General features: G+C 42.7%; 1 protein-coding gene across 4 annotated transcripts in view; it reads right to left on the reverse strand.

Moving 5' to 3' along the window:
* The window catches only part of ACIN1 (apoptotic chromatin condensation inducer 1), a 32742-nt gene that overhangs the window by 7199 nt on the left and 2618 nt on the right, over window positions 1-22925 (reverse strand). For all 4 annotated transcript variants that reach the window (XM_061180638.1, XM_061180635.1, XM_061180636.1 and 1 more), the window contains exons 3-9: window positions 21643-21754; window positions 21101-21220; window positions 13795-13883; window positions 11302-12561; window positions 10576-10791; window positions 9957-10072; window positions 2396-2537 (exon numbers count right to left, since the gene is read on the reverse strand). In XM_061180638.1, the coding sequence (XP_061036621.1) occupies window positions 2396-2537; window positions 9957-10072; window positions 10576-10791; window positions 11302-12561; window positions 13795-13883; window positions 21101-21220; window positions 21643-21754 (2055 nt within the window). The remainder of the gene's footprint in view (window positions 1-2395; window positions 2538-9956; window positions 10073-10575; window positions 10792-11301; window positions 12562-13794; window positions 13884-21100; window positions 21221-21642; window positions 21755-22925) is intronic.

Here is a 22925-nt window from a genome sequence, read left to right on the forward strand (position 1 = left end):
CCAGCCTGACCCCTAGCCAGGCCGCTCTCGATGGGTAAGTTAGTGAGAAAAAAAAAGTCTTAATTAAAACAGGAAAAACATGAACCAAATAAATAAACAAATCCAATAAAGAAATCAGAAAAAAAAATAAAGAAAAAAATTAAAATAAAAGATTAAAAAAAGAGGAGGAAGAAGAAAATAAAGAGGAAAATAAACTAGGAATATGACAAATGTTCCAGGTACCATCTCACACCTGGGATCTTCAGTTCAGCCAATCGCACCTCACTGTGTACTGTATCTAGTCAACCGCCGGTCCAATCAGAATGAGCCCTCCCTGCTAGGCGCTGTGCAATTGGTGGGGGGTTGGGTTGGCAAAAAAGGTGGGCGCACGGCGTGGTGGTCAGCACGGCACTGCCAGAGTCCTCCCAGGGGCGCAGGGGGGGCGGGAGGGAAACGTGTGGGGGGACGCTGCCCAGTTTCCATGATGTCAAGACAGTTCACTGGTGGTGGCCAGGCTCAGCGAGGGGTACAGGGGGAAAGGGGGCAGAGACATCAGTCCCGGCCCTGTAGGGGCATCATCTTGCAGTCCCTGATGAGATGGCCTGTAAGTAGCAGAAATGGTCCTGGCCTTTTATCGTGAGAGGCAGGACCCTATGTCCATCAGTGGCAAGCTGCAGCAACACCACCACCCAGTGCTTGGAATCCAGGTGATGACTCCAGAGTCCCTTTCTCCTCTGCCTGTAACTGGGGAGGGGGTCCTCTCACCGAGTGGGATCATGGAGCTTCTGTTGAAGGCAGCCTGGGGGTAGTAGATGGGTAGCCCCAGGACCTGGCACACATTCAGCAGCAAGGTCAGAATACTTTTCTTCTGAGAGTGGTGTGTGGCATCTCCTCAGGGACTCCAGCTGAGACAGCGGTTCCAGTCAGGTGGGTGGATGAGCCCCTGCCTCCAGGGATGGAGGAGAAGTTGGAGCAACCAACATATGCTGCCCTTCACCATGGACAACAGGGATCAAAGGAAAGTCCATCTGATGAGCAAGTGGTGATACACGGCTGGGCTGTCATCAGCCTTAAATCTCTGGGCTCAGACCCTAGACTTCTCTGCAGGGTTCCTAGTCGTCACAGCTTAAGCCGAGAGCCCCACTCAGTATTTTACAGCATGGCACTGTGATCACAAACATTGACTTTTTAGGAGGTCTTGGCGCCCTAGATGGGGATCCCAACAGTCTGTAGCAAATAAGGCAACCCACAGTCCTCAAAAGGGCAAGGGCGTGTGGGCAGGCGCCCCAGCACTGACACAAGCTCTTCTTGGGGTGTCCCAAAGAGGGAGATGATGCAAGTCCACCCCTTTCCAAATGCTTTTTGCTTTCTCAATACAAGTCTCTCCAGAACAGTGCTCTTCTTGGCCCCCTGATGTAAGCAAGGCAGGGAGGCAAAAGGGGGCCCATCACAGGATCCCATACACATGCCCCCCTCTGGCCAAGACACCTGGATAGCAGACTCGGCTGACTGGGCAGCTCAGTAGCAGCGGGTGGGTCCAGAGGAAGAGGCGGCATCAGCGATTGGCCAGTTGGGCAGGGTTATATTTTACGGGCGGATTACCGTACATGAGGTACTTGGACAAAGTTTTACGGGGAAGAAGGACCTTGTAATAAATAATATTCTGCACATCAAATCACGTTCACCGGCCCCCACCCCCGCAACACACACCAAAGAAAGGCTACACACACAACAGTCCCTCCCACTCTATTACCCTACTCCCAAACCCAGCTAATTCTTGCTCTAATTACTTTAAGAGCCAAGAAGACTTCGCTGGCTCTGATGGGGGGAGCCCCCTGAATTGGGCTCAGGACACAAGATAAGATATATGCCAAAAAAGTAAGTAGAGGGGTCACAAAAATGGGGAAGGGGCCTTTGGGATGACCCCAGGGGCTGGCTTCTAAGTAGCTACATCTCTGCAATGAGACCACTAGGGGGCAGATGAGGAACAAAAATTCCCCAGCATGGTGGTCAGCTGAGAACCACCATGGCCCACTAGATGGCGCTGATCTCCACCACACTTTTAAAAAGGAGGGAAAGCTAGAGGAGTTACCACAGGGAGAAGCTAGAGAAGGGAGCCGGGAAAGCTGAGCCTGGGTCTTAAAGGGCCATTAACTGACTTTCCCGCTGGTTACAAACTTCCCCACCTGCACTACTTCCCCAACAAAAAAAGGGGAATAAAGGAGCCCTGTTCCCATCACAAGGGGTCTCCCTTGCTAAACCAGCGAATTCTCCCTTGGCCCTATCCTGATCCAAGTCTTTGCCTAGTCCCTTCTTTAAGCTATCTCACTGTGTACGAGGGATCACCAGAGTGCTCTATTCTTTCCCCCAGGTCCACTCCTGCCCACCCACCCCAGCAGGTGGCTTGGATATTTACCTCTTTCTTCTCCTCATCCTCGGCACTGCCCTCTGGGCGGTCATCATTGCTGACTTGGTCTGCAATAGGCATGGGGGGCTCTGGAACCTCATTTTCAGGTCTGTTTTCACTTGTGTCCATGGTCACTTCCTTCTCCTCCTCACTGTCAGTATGGGGAGAGGTTGGGAGGGAAGGGCAGGAAAGAACCAAGGGGAAGAGAGAGCAAGAAGTTAGGTTTTGGGTCAAGGAAACCCCCATGCCTCATCACTTGGGTGGGATTGGGAGGGCTGCTTTTTAGATCAGACTAGAGACCTTGTCCCCCCAGGAAAACCAGGAAACGGTTTCCCTAGGGGGAAGAGCACAGATCACAGCAACCACATACACCCACTGCCCAGATGGGATAAAGCTGTGATGTGTGGGGTCAGGGCTCCAATGCTCTTAAATAATTCACCAGAGTAGCCCTATATGAAGAGGAGAAATATCCCTCTCTGCAAAGTCCCTCAAAAGTAACTGTGATTTGCCCACAACCCCGTGGCCTCCCTAGACCTGGGCGCAGACACCTTTATTTAACCAAACTGCATGAGAAACTAAGGGAAGCCTGATTCCTTAAAAAGAGGAGAAAGAACAGCCAGGGCTGTGGCAGATGATCCCAACCTTGGTTTTAATCAACTGCTTAGTAAGTAAAAGCCTACTGACCCTCAGGGTCTGCAGACACCAGGAATGGAGAAATGGTGGGGGTGAGGGCTGCAGGGAGAGGAAGGCTGGCGAGGGTTCAGACTTCAACAGGGACCCTCTCTAATCCAAAAGGAAAAACAAAAACTGCCAGACAGAGTATGAAAGCTCAGAGAAGCACCAGGCCACTTTTACCTGCTCAGAGGTGTAGGAATTGTTCTTACATTCGGCCTTCGCCCAGTTTCTCCCACTCCCTTATTCCAACTTCCAAGAGATAAAGAGAGCAGGCCTCCCAGTCAGGACACACCCTCCCCTACACCACGCATCCTCCCCTCACAAACGCTGAACCCACTCCCCCACCCCTCTGAATCACACAAGTTAGCTCCCATTGCAGGCAACGATCCCAGAGGTTCACTTCAGATAAACTATCTTCCCATCTTCTTTTTTGTCTTCATCCTGAACTTCTACCTCTAATCTCATCCCCACTACCACCCAAACACTGAGAGGTAAAAAAATCAAATCAAGATGATCAGGGGCCTAAGTCTCAAGAGAGGGGAAAGCAAGCCTCCCCAGGCTGATAATCACCAGAAAATTCGGCATTCTCGACAGGCTGCCTGACACTCAGAGGTCAGAACAGCCTCCCCAGAGCAGGCAGGGAGGGATGCATGGGAAGCGGGGGGAGGAGAAAATCGGAAATGTGCCCCCAGCTAATAGGCTCCCACAGAAACACGAGATTCAACTGCCTAAATCTAAAGAAAAGTCTTATCCAAAAAATACCTATTTCCCACACAGAGAGGGCAAGTGGGGCCAATTAGAAACCGGGCAGGAAGGACAAAGGGGGAAAGCAGAATGACTGAAAACAAATCAAAACGAAAAGACGGAATGAAAGCCACGGGGAAGAGAAGGGTGATGAGAGGGGCTAGAGCGGTGGGGAAAAGGGATACATGGAAATGTGAAGCTCTCACCCTTCTTTGCTTTCTGATAACATGATTTTTTTTCTCCCCCTGGAAGTGCTGTTTATCCCTTTCTGGAATGGAAGAAATAACAAAAACCAAACAAAAAATCCTAAAAAATTAAAAAAAAAACCAAAACACCTTCCTTGTCCCAAGATCCCACCACCTCCTCCCCAACCACCCGATCCAGAGAGAGAAAATCGAGATGCAGCAACTGGGGATCCAAAAAATGGTAAATGGAAGGGGAGGTGGTGGTGGTGGTGAGGGGAGGCTAAAATAGATCTGGCTTTTAAGAGATAAGCGTTAAGTCCTCACGGCAAACCCCGAATTCAGCTGGATTGGTCTCTCTGGAGAAGGAGGAGGAAGAGGGCCAGGCTGCTGGTAGTGGCTGGCTCTATTGTATTGGCGGAGCGGCGGCGATCAGCCGGAGACATGCAGGGGAGCCATCTTGCCACTTACCCAGCAGCCCGTGTGTGCGGATGGGGGAGGGCCCTGCTGCGGCAGGGGAGGGGAAAGAAGAGAGGGAGGGCGCTGAGTGAGCAAGGCTCTTATCCTCTGGCAGGCCACAAGGAGCTCACTGCTGGCTCAAAAGGCCTGGCCTTTTTCCTTCTTTTCTCAGGTTACAACAGCTACCGAGGCCTAACCCCACAGGGAGAGGGTGCTCTCTCCTCCTCTTCCACGGGGGCGGGGTGGAGAGGACATACAAAGTTACAGCTGCTTGCTTGGAAGATTCCAGAGAATAGAAGGAAAGGAAACAGAAGAGCTGGGAGTGAAAAATGATAAGGAAGATAACAAAGCCAAAGTTGCAAAGAGACAGAGGGGAGGGTCACGAGCAATTTTGTATGTGCCCACCTTCCTCTATCTGAGAAGCCAGGCATAGAACACTGAAACCAGATCAGCTGGTTCAAGGCGGGGAGGTGGGATGAGATTTGGCACTATCCAATCACTGTATGGTAACTGGCTGCTCACCGTGAGCAATGACCACGTGTTACTACTCCAACCCGTCCTTTCTTCAGGGAGATGGAAGGAGTGGATAAGGAGAAAGTTCCATTTTGAATTACCAGTAGAGGAGGGGAGAGGTGTCTCTGAAGAGAAGACAGACAACTTTGTTTCACAGAGTCTTTAATAAGGTCACCCTGCCCCAGGGTCTGCAGGAGCCAGAAAGGAAAAGGATGAACAGGGCAAGGGGACCTTGGGTAGCTGAAGCATGAAGGCCACTTACTTCTTGGAGCAAGGGCTCCAAAATGAGGGCTCTGAAGTAGATAAGAAACTGAAATGAGAGGACTGTTATTGGGGACAGGGGTGGTGGTGGTGGGGTGTGTGCACATCTGCTGGGCAGAAAGTGGGAACTAAATGGAAATTTCTAATCAGGGGCATCTTCAGACTAACGTAAAATGGGAAGCTGCCTCTACCCATTCAAAAAAGCACTCAGTAGATGCTCAAAATGCCCATTTGTTGACTGCAAAGGTGCTCCTTTTGTATCCCAGTGGCAGTAAAGGTTTAACACTAAGACAAGCTTCTGTGTACTTAACCAAAAACTTAGTATTATCTCATTTGTAATACCAGAGCATTTAGACAAAACTGAAATTTCCTCCCTGCTGCTTAAAATCTTAAACTTACACGTCAACTGCATGCTAATAAAGCAGTCACGTTTATACATCACACTACAGTTCCTTTTCACTGAGTGGTCCCTGGCTGCTCAGTAAGGTTGAGAGCTCTGGAGTCAAACTGGCTAGGTCTCAATCCAGGCCTCGGCCCCAACCCGCACACAAGTAGCATAATACTGGGCAAGTTCCTGATCCCCTCTGTGTATCAGTTTCTTAATCTGTAAAGTGGGGGTAATAACAATACCTAACTCATCGAACAGTGTGATAAGGGTTTGCTCTTAGGAGTCTGGCTTGGAAGACACCCCAAGTCAAGGTAAGGATATGCATAAAACACATGTACGTTTAATAGGCCATTATCTCATTTGATGACACCTATGGAGCTTTTTTTTTTTGAGCATCCTCAAAGAGTAGACTGAACTTTCTCTGATGTAAAGGCACTAATTGGTTTGACAGGTTCTCAGCAACGCCCTCATCACTGTCTAGTACCTGCTGGTTTACTTGCCCCTCACCTCTACCCTGCAGAGTTCCTCAAGGTCAGAGACTGCATCCCTTGACCCCTAGCCTGGGGCCTAACACAAAGAAACGCTCAGTAAATATTTCCCAATTAGGTTGTCATTGGGGGTACCAAGTGGATATTTTAGTAAATCCTTGCTGAATTAAAGGTTTTCTTCTTAAGAAGTATTTTTGGATAGAATTCCCACAGACACCGTTATCCTACAGAGAAATGTTACCTTCAAACATCCTCAAATACATGTTCCCTGTCCATCAATTGTCCTAAAATACTTTCAGCTGCCAATACGTCTCTCCAAAAGTGGCATCCCTGGAGGAAGAATTTTCTTTCAACTGGAAATTCTATCTCGTTTTTTTCAGGAATAAGAATTTTATGACGTTATTCTTGGCCTTCTTAAGACACAGTGAGTTTCTGCTGTCTATTTCCCCATGATCAAACCTGTGGGACCTAAGAACTCCCGAAACTTTATTTTCATAAGAAAAAGAGGAAGCCTCGAAATTATCCCAAAAGGGGACTCAATCTACTTGCAGGACTAGTCCCAAAGCCTTCTTAGCTATGCGTCAGAGCCCCACGCAGCTTTTCTTTGTACTCCCTTTTATGCAAAAGGCATCTCTTTTCCCACTATTTAAATTCTTCCACAAATATTTGATACCTTTGAAAAAATAAGTGAAACTGCATGGGGATTGGGGGTGGGTGATATCTACCCAAAATTAAACAGTGCACAAAGCATCTGTAGCCCAAAAGAAAAGGAGAGAACTACTTAGGGGCTAATAACATCACATTAGAGTTCACATCTGAATAGGAATGAGATTCAGAAAAACTAATGGAAAGGGAAATTTCTACAGACATATATGTTTGAACTTTAGTTACTATAGAAAGTTCACAAGGAGCTGAGGAGCTGATATGAAATTTAATAAGAAACAGTGGGATGTGACTACCCTTAGGCAGTGAGATTTAAACATAGAATACCCTCAGGAGCATACTAGCCCCAAGATAACCGAGGTTGGTATGGTTTTAGAGGGTGTGTCCTTAGATACCAACTTCTCAGTGAGCAAACTCTATTGATAACAATAAATTCTACTTTTTAAAAATTATGCATCATTTGGCATACTGGCACTGTAGGTCCCCTGAGGAGTATCAATTACACTGTCATACTTGCTTAAAGGACCATTTCCTTCCTCCTACTCAGGCGAAAGGACAAATAAGCATAGTGCCAAGAGCCCAACGCTGCTATTGCCTGCAAGGTTTGTGTACACAGGAAGGTTGTATTTAGAAAAATTGGGGTTTGAATTAACTATTACTGGATGATACAGTTGCCCACACAAAGTTTTTCCTTTCCCTTTCTTTTTTTTTTTCTCTATTTTTTTTAATGTAAAAAGAGAGTACCATTATTTTCTGCTGTATGAGGAAATTTTTGTTGTATCTATAAGCAGGCAGAGGACTAGATTCTGGAACAGGGCTCAAGTGAAACAGAACTGAGGGCTCACAAATTCCTGCCCCAAGAAATGAAAAAGATACTTTACCTCATAAACCTAGAATTCCTCAGGGCACAATCAGAATCACAGTGGATTTAACCAAGCACAGCAAAAAAAATTTAGGCAATCTCTTCCAAGTGGTGAGACGTCCTTGAAGTCTAATTTTTTTTTTTTTAACACTTTACTGAATCAACAGGCCCCAGCTCTGCTTTTTAAGTCATGTGACTTCTTGTTGAGATAGAGAGGAAAACCAAGATTAAGCCACAAATGGTCTTTTCCATTTAGCACTCACTGTTGATCCCACTTTTAAAATTGGCCAGGGCTCCAGAGATCACCAGGTTGAACACTAGCACTCTAGAGGGGTGAAAGACCAGGAGGAGTGTTGTGAATCAGTTTAGTACAGCCTCCAGAAATGTAGGCAAACTTCTCAAAGATTCATTTATCAAATCCAGTGCCAGAAGAGCCTATGGGTTTTGGGCATCCCATCTTGTTAGGCTGCTGAATAGACCATGTGGAAGGTAGGCAGAAGGAAAGCAAGTAAGAGGGATGTGTGTGAGCCACTTCTGAGCTCAGACTGCATTTCTAACCTATGGGCTGCTCCACCGAAGCTTGCCTAGGCAACAATGGACAATCTCAATATTTGCCCAAGGTGCCACTTGCTATCACCTTGCCATAATCAATGTGACTAGATGACCTCAGTCATAAATGAAGATCAAAGCCACATTTACCTGAGGAAAAAAACTCTGTATATGACTCCAAGGTTCATTTGCCCTGGACTTGCATGCGAAAATCCATTAAATAAAGGGGCTTCAAAACAGCATAAAGTGCCACTCTGTTGCCAGGATCTCAGAGACCCACAGGATTTTAGGACAAGCAAGGAGCTTTTCAGAAAATTACCTGCTTCTCAAGGTGCACAGGAGGCACTTCCTCAGGCCCAATTAGTAGCAGGTTGTCAACATCTACTTTGAAACTGCCATTACAGAAAAGACATGCTATACTCCCATGGGATGGGGGAGGGAAAGGCAGACATTATCTCTGATTGATGGATAGGGAAGGGAAGGTGTCACCCCATTTCCTCATCGATGGTGTAGCTGGGGAATCCTGAACACCTTCCAGAATCCGCTGGTTTTTCACTTTAAGGTCCTAGAAGAAAAACCCTTTTCCAAAGGATAATGTACCCATTCCAAAATGGAAAAACAGAAACTTTTTTCAAAGGCAATAGAGTGAACTTTTAGCTTTCAAACCAAAAATGTAATGGCCACAAGATGGCAGCAGAGGCAAGAATATTAGAATAGACAGTAGCAAGGCAAAAGCTATAATAATGAGTACATAATTATTGTTAAAGTCTCAAGAAAATGAGATAATAAACCATGTCACTGCCCACCACCCTCCAAAATCAGAGGCAAAAGATAGTCTGAAGCTCTAAGAAGAATATAAATTATTAGATGTACATAAAGGGAAAAATCATATTGATAGTATTAGTGTTAAAATGCCATTAAAACAATCATGGAACAAAGTTAGGCCAACTGTCTACACAGGACATTCACTAAAGTAGTACAGGATTCCTGATGTCTAAAAGCTAAGCAATCTTACTTCCACAATGCTTTTCTTTTTCACTTCCCATGAGACTTTGAAGCCAGGAATTTTGGTTCAATGGCTTCGTAATTTGTAACACCTAGCTCAGAAGAATGAATGACATACATGTTCAATTACAAATTTAATTTGATATGACAGTATTTTTCTAGGACTACACATAAGGAATAAAAAATTCACGTTAACTGCATAAATGGTAAAATCAATCCAAGGGTCTTAGAAGGAATAAACTTCTGACTTGATATGGACTTCATATTTTGCTGTATTGTACGCTGTGGGAGATAACTAGGATAGACTGTGCTTAATAAAATGATAGCTTATAACCAGAGAAAATAAAAAAACTAAAAAACAGCACTCTCCTGTAAGTTGCTCTGTAGATCCTCAACATCCTTTATTAAACTGTGTTCCCAGGCTCACATGTAGCTGGTAAATGTGAGTTAAAGACTGAGTTAAAATGCCTGAGTCAATTCCCTTACACAGTCTTGAGTTTACAAAAAGAAGCCTCTGCTGCCTCCTTCTTAAAGTAATTGACTGTTTTGGTCAGATGATTCCAGATATGGGGTTCCTTTTGCTCTCACCACCACTTTTCAGACTACCTTAAGAGTTCTGGTGGCAACTCGCAACATAGTAACTGAAGTCTAGCCTTAGTCCAGATAAAGCTCTGCCTTCACATTTTATAATGAAACTAGGACTTAGCCAAAGAACCCTAGGGAGCCAAGAACTAGCCCACAAACTGGGAGTGTTATCTCCCAGTTGAGAGAGATCACTTACACAGTGTGATGAATCCTTTCTGATTCTGGTAGGTGGGAGGTCGGAGTCTCTGAGGTCTGGGGTTGTGTGGCAGCTGGCGGCTCTGCCTCTTCAGCTTCACACTTCTTTGGGCTCCCCTGTCAGGACAAACACAGCAAAACAAACATAGCAACGTACTTAAATCTGCTTGGTTCCTTTTCTTTAACGTGGAGCTGGTAAAAGGCAGAGCACAACATACACAGTACCAGCTCCACACATAACCCTATTTATCTTCATTATTTCATTTTAGAAAGTGGAATGGAATACTGCTTACAGAATTTCTATGCCAAAAATCATTTTATTAGAATTCTTCTTTGAGAGAACTGAGAAAAGGCTTCCTTTTGGGCAGAAAAAAGGGAGATGTTCTGAGGAAGAACTGACCTTGAGAACCCTGAAGATGAGAACCCTGCTGCTCAGCCTCATGGAGAACTTTCATGAACCAGGGATTTGGAAATAAAAGTAGACTCTAACAGGTTTCCCCAACCTTCTCCATTTCTATTGAACCTTATCCAGACTGCACTTTCAGTTTTATAGCTAAGACAAAAGGGAAAATCATGCTTAATCCTCCGTCTCCCTCTAGGGAAGGGGCATAATACCCTACCCGCTCAGGCTGTAACCTCTGGGTCACATGCTTTTCAGCTGGCTCAGGTTGGCTCATACGCCTCACTCGGATAGAGGTTGAGGTGGAAGTCCTCTCCTTTGGCTCAAGGACCCGCAGCTGTGGCAATGGTGGAGTTGCAACCTCCTGACCAGAAGAGGGATCTTTGGTTTCAGTGTAGCTGGTGCTGCTGTCCCTGGAGACTCCAGGGCTCAGAGACTAAAGAAATGAAACACATTAGGCAGATTATTTTATATGCCATATATTCAGTAGACCACTGAGTTTTCCAACTTAATACTTTAATACTTTGGATCTTTTTATTCCAAGATTTTATTTAAATCTTTCCCTAGGTTTATTCCTGTTTGACTTATTGACCTCCCTGACTTCCTAGATTACTCAACAAATTGTTTATTAACTCCCAACTAGGTGCTGGGTACTGGGATACACACGTAAAAAGGCATGTCCATACCCTCAAGAAGTTTATAGTCTAGCAGAGGAAATGGGTATGGATTCAGCTTTCTTTGCAATCAAAGGGAATCAAATTGAAAAACGACCCAACTTAGGAATCAATGAGTTGAAAGTGAGACTCTGAAATGAGAAGAAAGTAATCACTGAACTGGGGACTTAAAGGAAGCTTTTCTGCTGGAAATCATGATAGGTTCTCCAGGGGTTGAAAAACACTGCAGTACAGACAGAACATCAATGCACCCAGGATTCTCCCACACTTACTTTTCTGCTGTTGCTTGATGCTGAACGTGAACGAGAACGGGAACGGGAACGGGACCTGGACTCTGATGTTGACCTGGAGCCCATCTTGGGTCTACCACGAGGGTTGGAATGAGTACCTGCCTGAGATACATCTCTCTGCTTGGATCTTGGAGGTGAATGAGACTGAGAGCCTGAGCTGTCAGGAGAGCGAGATCTTGATCTAGAACTGGAGGATGAAGATGAGGAGGATCGGCTAGAGGATGAGTCAGCTGACCGTTTCAATCTGTGACCTGGGACAAGGGTATGAGAAGCCCTCCTGCCTTCCTTCTGTTCCAAAGATTCCTCCGTGATCCCTTTGGCCAGTGTGAATTCCTCGATTTTTAGAGGGAGTGGTTGAGCTGATTTTTCTGATTCAGTTTCAAGACCCTTCTGGGTTGAGGATTCAGCTTGTGTGCTTTTCTGGACTAGAGGCAGGACACTCTCCTCTGGCACTTTCTCTACTGGAGATTCTACTTTGGTGTCTGCAGGGCTTGACAAAGGAGACAGACCTCCCACCAACTGCACAGTATGCTGAGACAGTAAGAGCTCCCTGGCCTCAGCATCTGTATTAGGAGGAGACAACTGAATCAGGACAGGAGGGGCTGGGCCTTCCATGGGTTCTATTTCTTCTTCACTCTGGAGTTGTGTATTAGGTGGTGGAGAAGATGCTTCCTTGGTAAGTAAAGGTGGGGGAGTCTCCTCCTCACTGGCAGTTTGCTCTGCTTGTAGCACAACAGGGGCCTTCTCCAGATCTTCAGTCAATCGAGGAGGGGAAGGGGACTTGGATTTTTCCTCCAAGCTTTTTGAAGGTTTTATTTCTCTTTCTTCTTCCTCAAGGGGAGAAGCTGTTTTCATCTCTTTCTCCTGCTGATGTCTGGCCAGATGACTTCTTCTGGCCTCTTCCTGGGACCTTGTAACTCTCCCTCCTCTCTCTAACCCCTCCTCTTCCTGGGATCTTATAGTTTGGGGTCTCTCATCCATTACCTCCTCCACTTTTACACTGGGCATCTCTTCCCCCTCTTCCTCCTTAAACTGTTTCAGGACTGGTGCATCCCTAGATTTTTGTCCCTCATCATCGTCTTCCTCCTCTTCCTCCTCTTCTTCCTCTTCCTCGTCCTCTTCTTCTTCCTCCTCAGTTTTCAAATTTCGATCTGCTCTGAGCCTCAGATTTCTGGAAGGTGTTTCTTGATCCTCTTCCTCCTCAGCAGCCTGGATGCACTCAGAGAGTTTAGCTGCTCTTGCCTGAAAGAAAAAATACTCAATGGTTCCAAGTATATTTGCTCACTATCAACAGAGGAGACAAAGTATCTCGCAAGACACACACAGGACGAAGAAACTCAATGATATATGCTTTCAGCAACACAGAAAACAAATGCGACAAGAGACATGCGTGACTAGTATGGGCTCTTACAGGAATCAAAACAGAGTGACCAAAAGGAATACAATAATGAAACTGCTAGTACTTCATTTGTTAGCTTCAAGCTTTAAAAATAAATATAGGGCTTCCCTGGTGGCGCAGTGGTTAAGAATCCACCTGCCAATGCAGGGGACACGCGTTCGAGCCCTGGTCTGGGAAGATCCCACATGCTGTGGAGCAGCTGGGCCCATGAGCCACAACTACTGAGCCTGCACGTCTGGCGCGTGTGCTCTGCAATAAGAGAGGCCGCGATAGTGAGAGACCCGCACACCGCGATGAAGAGTGGCCCCCACTTGCCGCAACTGGAGAAAGCCCTTGCACAGAAATGAAGATCCAACACAGCCAAAAATAAATAAATAAATTAATAAATTTAAAAAAAAAAAAAAAAAGAGGAAGCCTCACTTCCTTAGTGACTCTTAAAAAAAAAAAAATAAATAAATATAAACTGAACATCTAGAAAGGGTGTAGGGGGGGCGGGACTGACCTATTATCAATAAATGTGATTATTTTGATCATCTTTGGGGTATATTTAATTTTTTCCCATTTTTTTCTTTTCCACAGTTGTAATTACACTATACATATACTTTTGTATACTGTTCACTTAACACTGTATCATACAGCTTTAAGGTTTTAATTGAATAATGAATTATATCTTTTCTAATAATGTGCTGCCTTAGGAATACAGACCAGCCTGCTAACTTTCACAGTTATTTTTTTATATATTCGTTTAGAAATTCGAAGGCCAGGGACTTCCCTGGCAGTCCAGGGGTTAAGACACCATGCTTCCAAATGCAGGGGGTGTGGGTTCGATCCCTGGTCAGGGAACTAAGATCCCACATGCTCACAGCATGGCCAAAAAAAGAAATCCAAAGGCCAGAGCAGATATAAATTAGAAAACAAAAAACAAGAAAAATGATTACGAAGAGAAAGAAGATGACTGTATGGAAAGCTAGAGAGATACCAACTCTGAAATAGTTTGAGGAAAAAGAGGAGGAGGAGGAGATATCCAAGGCATTAACCAAAGAGGTGAAGGATGCTTTCAGAGGTAATTGAGTTACCTGTCTGACTCTGGATGATCGTCTTTCTCCTTTCCTTGGTTTCTCATCATCAGATTCACCTTTCTCTTCGGAAACAGAGGCGCTTTTTCCTATCAAATGAAAGAAAACCAAGTCAGACTCATAACATGAACATTCCTTCAAGACTGCTTTCTAAAATTCAATCGATCAAAGCATATGAGCTGCTCAATACGTATCTGTATTAATCTCTCTGACTTCTATGTGGAAGAAAAGACTATACAACGCTCTAAGGGTCAGGGTCATGTTGATAATTCCTGCTATGCACATCTGGAATGTTTTTAATATCACAAAGCCAATTCACATATTATAAATAATTCAAATAAATGTAAAATAACTACCAGGAGCTTCAAATTGTCTAGCACAAAGTACATTTATTTCTGTAAAATGTTTTGTCACTGAATCAAAGCCCAAGACTTCACTGTGTGCAGTGTCCATTTTTTTGGATTGCCTATTGCCACCACTAGTTTTGACCAAAACATCATGATTAATATACCAGTTTGTAAAACAATAATCTCATGATATAAGTACTTAAGAGAAACGATTTTCAGGGCTCATGGCTTCAGAAATGGGCCCTCTCAATTGTTTTATACATGGAGCTCAAGGTGAGATTATTTTAAAGAAAAATAAGCTCTACTATTAAAAGAAAGCTTGTGGACTTCCCTGGCAGTTCAGTGGTTAAGACTACATGCTTACACTGCAGGGGGCACAGGTTGGTCATTCCAAATAACAACTCCATGTAAAACTGGAAAAAATTTTCACTTACATTCCATGAAGGAAGGTAACTGTGGGTAAATCACTTAAATAATTTGGGTCTCAGTGTCCTGACTGAGAAAATGGAAGGGATGGACTGGAAGACCTCTACGTTTCCTACCAGTATTAAAATATTACACAGAGTAGCAATGCAAATATTGATGTGAACCAGTTCAGAAAACAGCCTAAAGATAATTATATTTCAGATACGTACAATACAGTACAAAAGGTTTAAATGATCCACAAAAACCTGTGCTACCCTAACAGTATTTAAACTAGTGCAAATAAAGCGGATGGTGTGAGCTCTATCTAATCCAAGGTCTTCTCTCTTATTTCTTTATTCCAGCAATCTAAAGTGAACTAGTCTCTGCTTCTGTAACTAAAAGAAGAAAAGAAACTTACAAAATGAACTAGAAGACTGCACATATTTCATAAAACTTTACTCCATGATCACTTGATTAACAGGATCTTTGAATATATACCATTTCATATCTGGGTTAGAGAATAAAGACCTGCATTACAGGTGTGTGTACAGGAACTAGGGTTAGGATATTCAGTGACAGGTCAGATTCTTCAGCAAAGATTTAAAGAGTAACCTGTAAGATATTAATAAATAATGTGGTGCCTATAATAATCAATAATTTCATAATTAAATGACCTGGAATAGGTTAAATTACAAAATGAGGAAAACCAAAAGAAAACCTTTTCCACGAATTTCAGGAAAAGCTCCTTGGCATGTATCAAAATAACGGAAAGAAGCTGACTTATTGTAGTTTAACAAAAAAGAAAAAAAAAGGCAGAGGGTGGAGGGAGGGATGAACAGGCAGAGCAAAGAGGAGTTTTAGGGCAGTGAAAATACCCTGGTATGATACTCTAATGATGGATACATGTCATTATACATTTGTCCAAACCCACAGAATGTACAACATCAAGAATGAACCCTAAGGTAAACTATAGACTTTGGGTGATTATGATGTGTCAGTGTATGTTCACCCATCGTAAAAAATGTACCACTCTGGTGCGGGATGTTGATATTAAGAGAGGCTATGCATATGTGGGGGCAGAGGGCATATGAGAAATCTCTGTACCTTTATGATTTTGCTGTGAACCTAAAACTGCTCTAAAAAAATAATGTCTTTAAAAAAAAAATCACTAGCCAGATGCTCAAGAATTTAAAAAAAAAAGAAGAGGCTTCCCTGGTGGTGCAGTGGTTAAGAATCTGCCTGCCAAAGCAGGGGACACGGGTTCGCGCCCTGGTTGGGGAAGTTCCCACATGCCACGGAGCAACTAAGCCCGTGCGCCACAACTACTAAGCCTGCGAGCCACAACTACTGAGCCCGCTTGCCTGGAGCCCGCGCTCCGCAACAACAGAAGCCACTGCAATGAGAAGCACGTGCACCACAACGATGAGTAGCCCCCGCTCGCCGCAACTAGAGAAAGCCCGCGTGCAGCAACAAAGACCCAACGCAGCCAAAAATAAATAAAATAAATTAAAAAAAAAAAAAAAGAAGAAGAAAAGGTTAACCAGGTTGGAGGGAAGGTAAAGATTTGAAAATTGCAGATATCTTAAGCTTATACATAGGCAAAGAAAAGACTGGAAAATTATATAGCAAAATATCAACTGTGGTTATTTTCGTTTGTGGGACTTCTGATGATTTAAAAACCTGTTTAATGGGCCTATATGGGAAAAGAATCTAAAAAAGAGTGGATATATACGTATAAGTGATTCACTTTACTGTACACCTGACACTAACGCAACATTGTAAATCAACTATACGCCAATAAAAATTTTAAAAAATTAAAAAATTAGGGAATTCTCTGGTGGTCTATTGGTAAGGACTCGGTGCTTTCACTGCCGGGGCTCGGGTTCGATCCCTGGTAGGGGAACTAAGATCCCATGAGCTGCACAGCGCAGCCAAATAAAACAAACAAAAACCTGTTTTTTCCAGTTTTTCCAAAAATTTTCTAATGAATACACACTACTTTTTGTAATAAGAAAACAAATATTTTTAAAATGATAAAATCCTATACCCTGGAGGGAAAACCTACAGAAGAGATTCTCTGATACGCCTCAAATACTATGAACAGCTAAAATTCACAGGCCTAGCCAACCCAAGTACTTGCTTTTACCACTGCAAGTTCTATGTAAGAAACATTCTCTTTGTTGTTTTATTTTCAACTTAAAAGCAAGTGTTACAAGCACATATACCAAAGATGCTTTGCAGTGAATAACAAAGCACATATATGCTCTGAATAAATAAATGTGATTTTAAGAGGGGAAAAAAGGCATATACAAAGTTTACCAGAGATAAATGTGCTAAACAGATCAAATAAGTGTTCTGGAGCTGTGATTTTAAAATTAGGTATGCACAAGCAAATAGCCTTTATCTCCATCAATTATAAACTGTATGCTAATTCTATTAGATCAAAATGTTATTTTGATACTGTATAACTGCAATGATAGGATTCTAGATGATCTCTCCTCTAGAAGCACTTGCCTAATAAGTCATCAAAGAGATGTGGGAAAAATGGGAAGGGCTGGTCAGAAAGTTCTGGACATCACTGTTTTGCAAAAAAAAAATGACAACTGGAGGGGAACCTCAGACATGAAAACAAGAGCCTAGTAAGCAATATAAAATATAAGAAAGAGATGAGGAATTTCTTCCAGCTCCTTGTAAGGAGCTGATGTGATGCAGACAAGGTTCTGGGAAAGGTGCCATCTTCTATTATGTGCACATGGCCACATGAGTGTCTTCAGCCAGATGTTAATAATATGTGCAGAAACTGAGCACCTTTAGCAAAGAATGGTACGAATACTGGTAACAGGTTAATAAATGTATTTCAGGAGTTAAAAAGCAAGTCAGGGTGAATGTAAGATTTCTAAGATTCCAAAGCCAGAAGCCTTCAGGAGAGCAAAGGCAGTGTAGAATGTATTAGAGTGAAGAATGGGGCCTTCCCTAGTGGTGCAGTGGTTAAGACTCTGCGCTCCCCCAACGTAGGGGGCACAGGTTCGATCCCTGATCAGAGGATCCTGGATGCTGCACAGCTTGGCAAAAAAAAACCCCCAAAAAACAAAAAAAAACAAACTGAAGAATGTTTAAGGGTCATATAGGAAGGTAGTTTCTTCATCCTGGAAAACAAATCCCTGGGCAGGATTTGCAGGATCCAGGTTAGGTAGCTACAGAGATCAGAGCAAAGCCTGTGGCCAGAGGGTATCCTTGGCTATGAATAAGCAGCAGAAATTAAGAGAATGGAGACCTGGCAATGATGCCAACCCTAAATCCGACTCATGTTAGCTGTATAAGTAACTTACCTAACATTTCTTTATAATCTCAGCATCCAGATTTAACACAAGAAACAGGAACGAAGGCTAAATGCTCTGTAAGCCAAAGGCTGGCTAAGATCCCCTGGGGCTATACCTTTGTTAATCAATCTGTATTCTGAATATCCATTTTTTAATGTCTTTGTATCTTTCCTCCTAATTTTCCTCGAGTGGGTTCTTTTTGAAAAAATTAACTGAAGATAACAAGGACTTCTGTATACCCAGTCATGATCTAGGAGGCAATTTCTGACTATGGAGGGTGAATACTGACTCCCAACATCTTAGAAAAAATCTGAAGAAAGTGACGGAAAGATAAGAAGTCAAGAAGGAGCCAGTGGCCCCACTTGCCGCAACTAGAGAAAGCCCTTGCACAGAAACGAAGACCCAACACAGCCAAAAATAAATAAATAAATAATAAAAATAAAGGAATTCCTTTAAAAAAAAAAAAAAGAAGGAGAGCCAGGCAGGATTTTATAAACCAATCTTTCCTTCCTATTTGGGATTGTGACTACAGCACATTAATGCGAGGTTGCTGGAATATAAGCCAAGGATCTTGATTAACTATAATGCTGAAAAACTATTCTTTCATTTAGTCATTCATAAACTGAGCTGATCAACAGAACTACCAGGAGACTTTAAAAAAATGTAAGGCCTCAGGACTTACATTCTTTGAGATTCTTGCGGCAGGGCCCAGGAATTCATATTCTTAAAAAAAATAATATCCAGGGGCTTCCCTGGTGGCGCAGAGGTTAAGAATCCACCTGCCAATGCAGGGAACACGGGTTCGATCCCTGGTCCGGGAAGATCCCACATGCCGCAGAGCAACTAAGCCCGTGCGCCGCAACTACTGAGCCTGTGCTCTAGAGCCCGCAAGCCACAACTACTGAAGCCCACGCGCCTAGAGCCCGTGCTCCACAAGAGAAGCCACCGCAACGAGAAGCCTGCGCACTGCAACGAAGAATAGCCCCCGCTCGCTGCAACTAGAGAAAGCCTGCGCGCAGCAACGAGGACCCAACGCAGCCAAAATAAATAAAATAAATAAATAAATTTATTTAAAAAAAAAAAAATCCTCAGGTGCCACTATTGATTACCAAAATATGTTACTAGGAACCTTACTTTAATCAAAATCTTACTAAATAAGGAACCCCAAACATCCAAAGCTAACAAATAAGCTGGAAGCCTAATAGTTTATGAGCCTATGGCAGACTGATGCTGTACACCTGAAAAAAATCTAATTTCTGGGTAAACTCCAGGCATTACTACCGATCCAACCAAGCACTGCTAGAACTCCAAACTACCACTCCATTTAGGACCTTGACCAAATTTTATGCCACATCTGTTACGAAATTCACATTCTAGCCAAGATCAGAGGTAGGAAAGTTTATGGATAGAGTATACCGAAGAGGACACACAGCAATTGTTTGTTGTATTCTACAATTTACTACATTCATTTCTTATTTATTTTTCACCTCTTTCCTTTCACCTGTTTTTTTTCCCCTCCTCCATCAATTACAACCATAGGCATAGTCCTGCTGAAGACACAAAGCACTGAAGAGACTACTAGCCACCTTCTTCAATCTAAATCTTTACTTGCTTTTGAAACCTTGTATCTATTTCAGGACATTCCTCATTTTCACTTCAAGTTACATTTAGAACAGAGAGAGGCTCTCTTTCAAGAGTTCCTTATCAAATCATATTGCTATCAAGAATTTTCAATGGTTCCCCCATTACCTTTAAAATTAAATACCACCTTCCTTCCTACCTCTGTGCCTTTGTTCCTTCCTAAAACTACCCTCTTGTCTTCTCTGCCAACTCAAATCCTACGTATTTCTAAGGGTCACTCAAATCCTACACCTCCTTCATGAGGCTCTCTCTAATCTCTCTAGTCCTCAGAGAATTTTTACTCTTTGGAATTCCAGTGGTACATGTGTCCGTACTACTTGTATGTCACTTAAAACATACCATCTTCCATTGTTAGTTTTATGTGCAGTTGTCTTCTCTCTAATAGATTTTACAATGTGCTGACTCCCCACATACTCTAGCACGGAGACATGTATACAGCAGGAATTCTATACATAATTTTTTGGCTTATTTTTATTTAAGAAGAAACACTGACAACTAATCTATAAAAGAGTTTTCCCCTTCCACCTGGCTTTACAATCAGGAAAAAAAAGAGTGCTAAGACCAAAATGGATCAATTGGTGGTTTGCTGTTTTTATTTTGAAGAGAAAAGAGATCTCTAAAATAAATTATTTCTCTCCCATCATTAAATATCTCCTAAAAATCTGCTTTCCGGAAAGAGTTCTATATTAACCAGAAGAGCTAGCAACTTCTATACCTTCTAGAAGTATTAAATATGGAGTGATCACCTTCCCCATGACCCCTAACATTAATAATCATTCAAAATACTTGTTAATTTACACACTGGTTTACTTTATCTACCTACTATTCACGTCTTATATGCATGTTCTCCTAAAGGCATACTGTTTTGACAGATAGTTCCTAGAAGACAAAGGCTGCATTTACAGACTTTTGCTTGAGATACTATGCAAAAGTGGGTGCTTAATATTTTTTTAAATGTGAAAAAATTTATCTTACCTGAACCAATTCCACACACTGGGTTTCAGCTCCCCGTAATATGCTCAAATAATACTCTGCACTGCCTCTCACAGTACACAGCATAACTCCAGTTAATTATGTAATACTTTGTTTAATGTCCATCTCCTCACTAGACTGTATGTTTCATTATGATAGAGACTTGTCTTTTTCTCTACTATATTCCTGGTGCCTAGCACATGCCTGGCATACAACAGGCAAGTTTTTACTTGTAAAAACTTGCTGAATGAATTAATAAACTGCAGATGCCCATTTGGGGGGATGACTGGATGTGTAACACACAATATATACAATTGGTGAAGAGATGAAAAAGAGTTGTGACTGCTGCTAAATTCAGAGGCAGAGGAAGTTAGAGAGGTATACAGATGAGAAGAAAAATCAGACTGCCTCATAAAATACTCTGAGAGGTCAACACAACATAGAGGTGAACGCAGACTTCAAAAAGGACATAATTTCCATGAAAAACAGATGTCAAACAACACTGTCACAGAATTGCCCTGGGACTTTAATGGAGGCTTAGCATAAAAGGAGGTGTAACTACCTCTCCCCACCAACTACGCAGGATTGACAAAACAGCGCAGTGGGGAGGGAGATACGTACTGGGTGAATGTCTGCTGAGCTCCAGCTCTGGTCTCTCCAGGCTGCTCTGAAAGTCAGGAGGCAGCAGGGAAGCCACTCCCTCGGGATGGATCATCTCGTCCTCCGACTCAGCTGAAGCTTCTGCAAAGTACAGATTGGGTCGGGGCAGGGAGGGAGTGAAGGGCTCAGCATGTGGGAATATGTAGAGGAGTGAAGGAGGTCAGGCAAAGTCACGGATACAGAGTATATACTAAAAAGAGCACTGTACATAGAGGAAAACTCCCTAAGATAAGGCTCTAGTTCATCTAAAGGGTAGCTTAATTTACTTATAACTCTTCCTGTTGGCAGGAATCCTCTTCTAGTCAAGACAGTCAAATTAAGTGTCTTCTTCCCTGACAAAAGGTAAATAGTAACTCACTTGGCTCCATAAACTACCAAAGCAAATAACTGGCAGTCTCAGCCTGACTTAGATTCCTGAAACTGCCTAGTGAAACAGGCCCATCTACTCAGTGAAAGGAATAAGCAGGAAGAACTCCTTGTAAGAAGTGACAGCCTGGGCTTACCTTCAAGTTCTGCAGCTTCTCGAGCTTCACGTTCCAGACGCTGCCTAAGCAGCTCCTGCTGCTTTTCCAGATACTGCTTTATGAAACTGTTCTGGCTCATTTCCTCGCCAATCTGTGTAGAAGACATGGAAAAAGATAGTCTAGGAAAACAAACCAGGAAAAGGCAAGGTACAAAATTCCATGGAGCAAAGGAATGCCCCTTATATTTGGACCCAAGAAAGATATGGAAAATGTTGGAGGGCCCTTTTCTAAGCTACTCCTAAGTTGAGGACCAAAATATACAGCCCTACGATTCACAAAAGATGGCAAAAAGAGGAACTGCACACATAATTTTTTATTTTAAATATTCAGTTCCCAGCCAAAGAGTGATACACAAATAATTTAAAAAAATAAAAATTCCTATAAAATTATGCCTTTTAGTCTAAATTTTTAGATAATCTAAATTATATAAAGATAATCTAAGTTTTCCTTTTAATAATATCAAAAACTGAAGGAAAAAAATACTGGTTCATACTAATTCATCTTTTGTTCACACAAAAGATCAACCTCCACCTATCAAGGAAACATTTTGTTAAACATCTCCAAAATTCAACTACCAGACTTAAAAGCCTGAAAGCAAGAGACTAAGAAAAGGGATTCAGCATTTAGACAGAGTTCTAACTCCATTTTCTTTGGGTGAGAAGAAATCTTTGGTAACAATTTTTAAAATCCAGGAGCTTAATCCCTTTTCCCATTTTTTTCTGCAACACAGACTCCCATGTCACTCTTCTGCCCTTCAGCTTTCTCTTCACAAGTTCTCTTCCCGAGAAGCTTCTTGCTTAGCAAGTCCTATTAGAACTCCAGAAAAAGGAAAAAATCTGAATAAATACTTTCTATGTCATTAGTCATCTTTCCTAAGCGTGGTAAATGTTTTTTTTCCCCTAAAATAGAGATGAGTCTCTTGGTAGTCAGTGGACACTGATGAAGTGTGGGTTACAAGTATTAGAGAATGTATGTATTTGTTGCAAAAAACCTATGTTAATAAAAGCAAAACTTCAAAGTTGAAAATGTAATGGGCAAAAAGAATAGAATGGTAAAGTGATTAACTTATGCAGTTTCTTATGCTTGTTAAAATACTTAACTAAACCTCTGTAAGCTAGTTAGATTATACTTTCAGCTTCATGAGCTAATAACAAGGGAGTAGGAAAGCTCTCTTGTTTTTCCACCGTATCTTGGGACTTCATCTAGTACTGGAGCTGCACACCACTGCACTAACAAAGACCTGGATTTTTCCTTTACGTGCA

This window comes from Eubalaena glacialis, chromosome 2 (genome assembly GCF_028564815.1).
Source record: "Eubalaena glacialis isolate mEubGla1 chromosome 2, mEubGla1.1.hap2.+ XY, whole genome shotgun sequence".
Taxonomy (NCBI): domain Eukaryota; kingdom Metazoa; phylum Chordata; class Mammalia; order Artiodactyla; family Balaenidae; genus Eubalaena; species Eubalaena glacialis.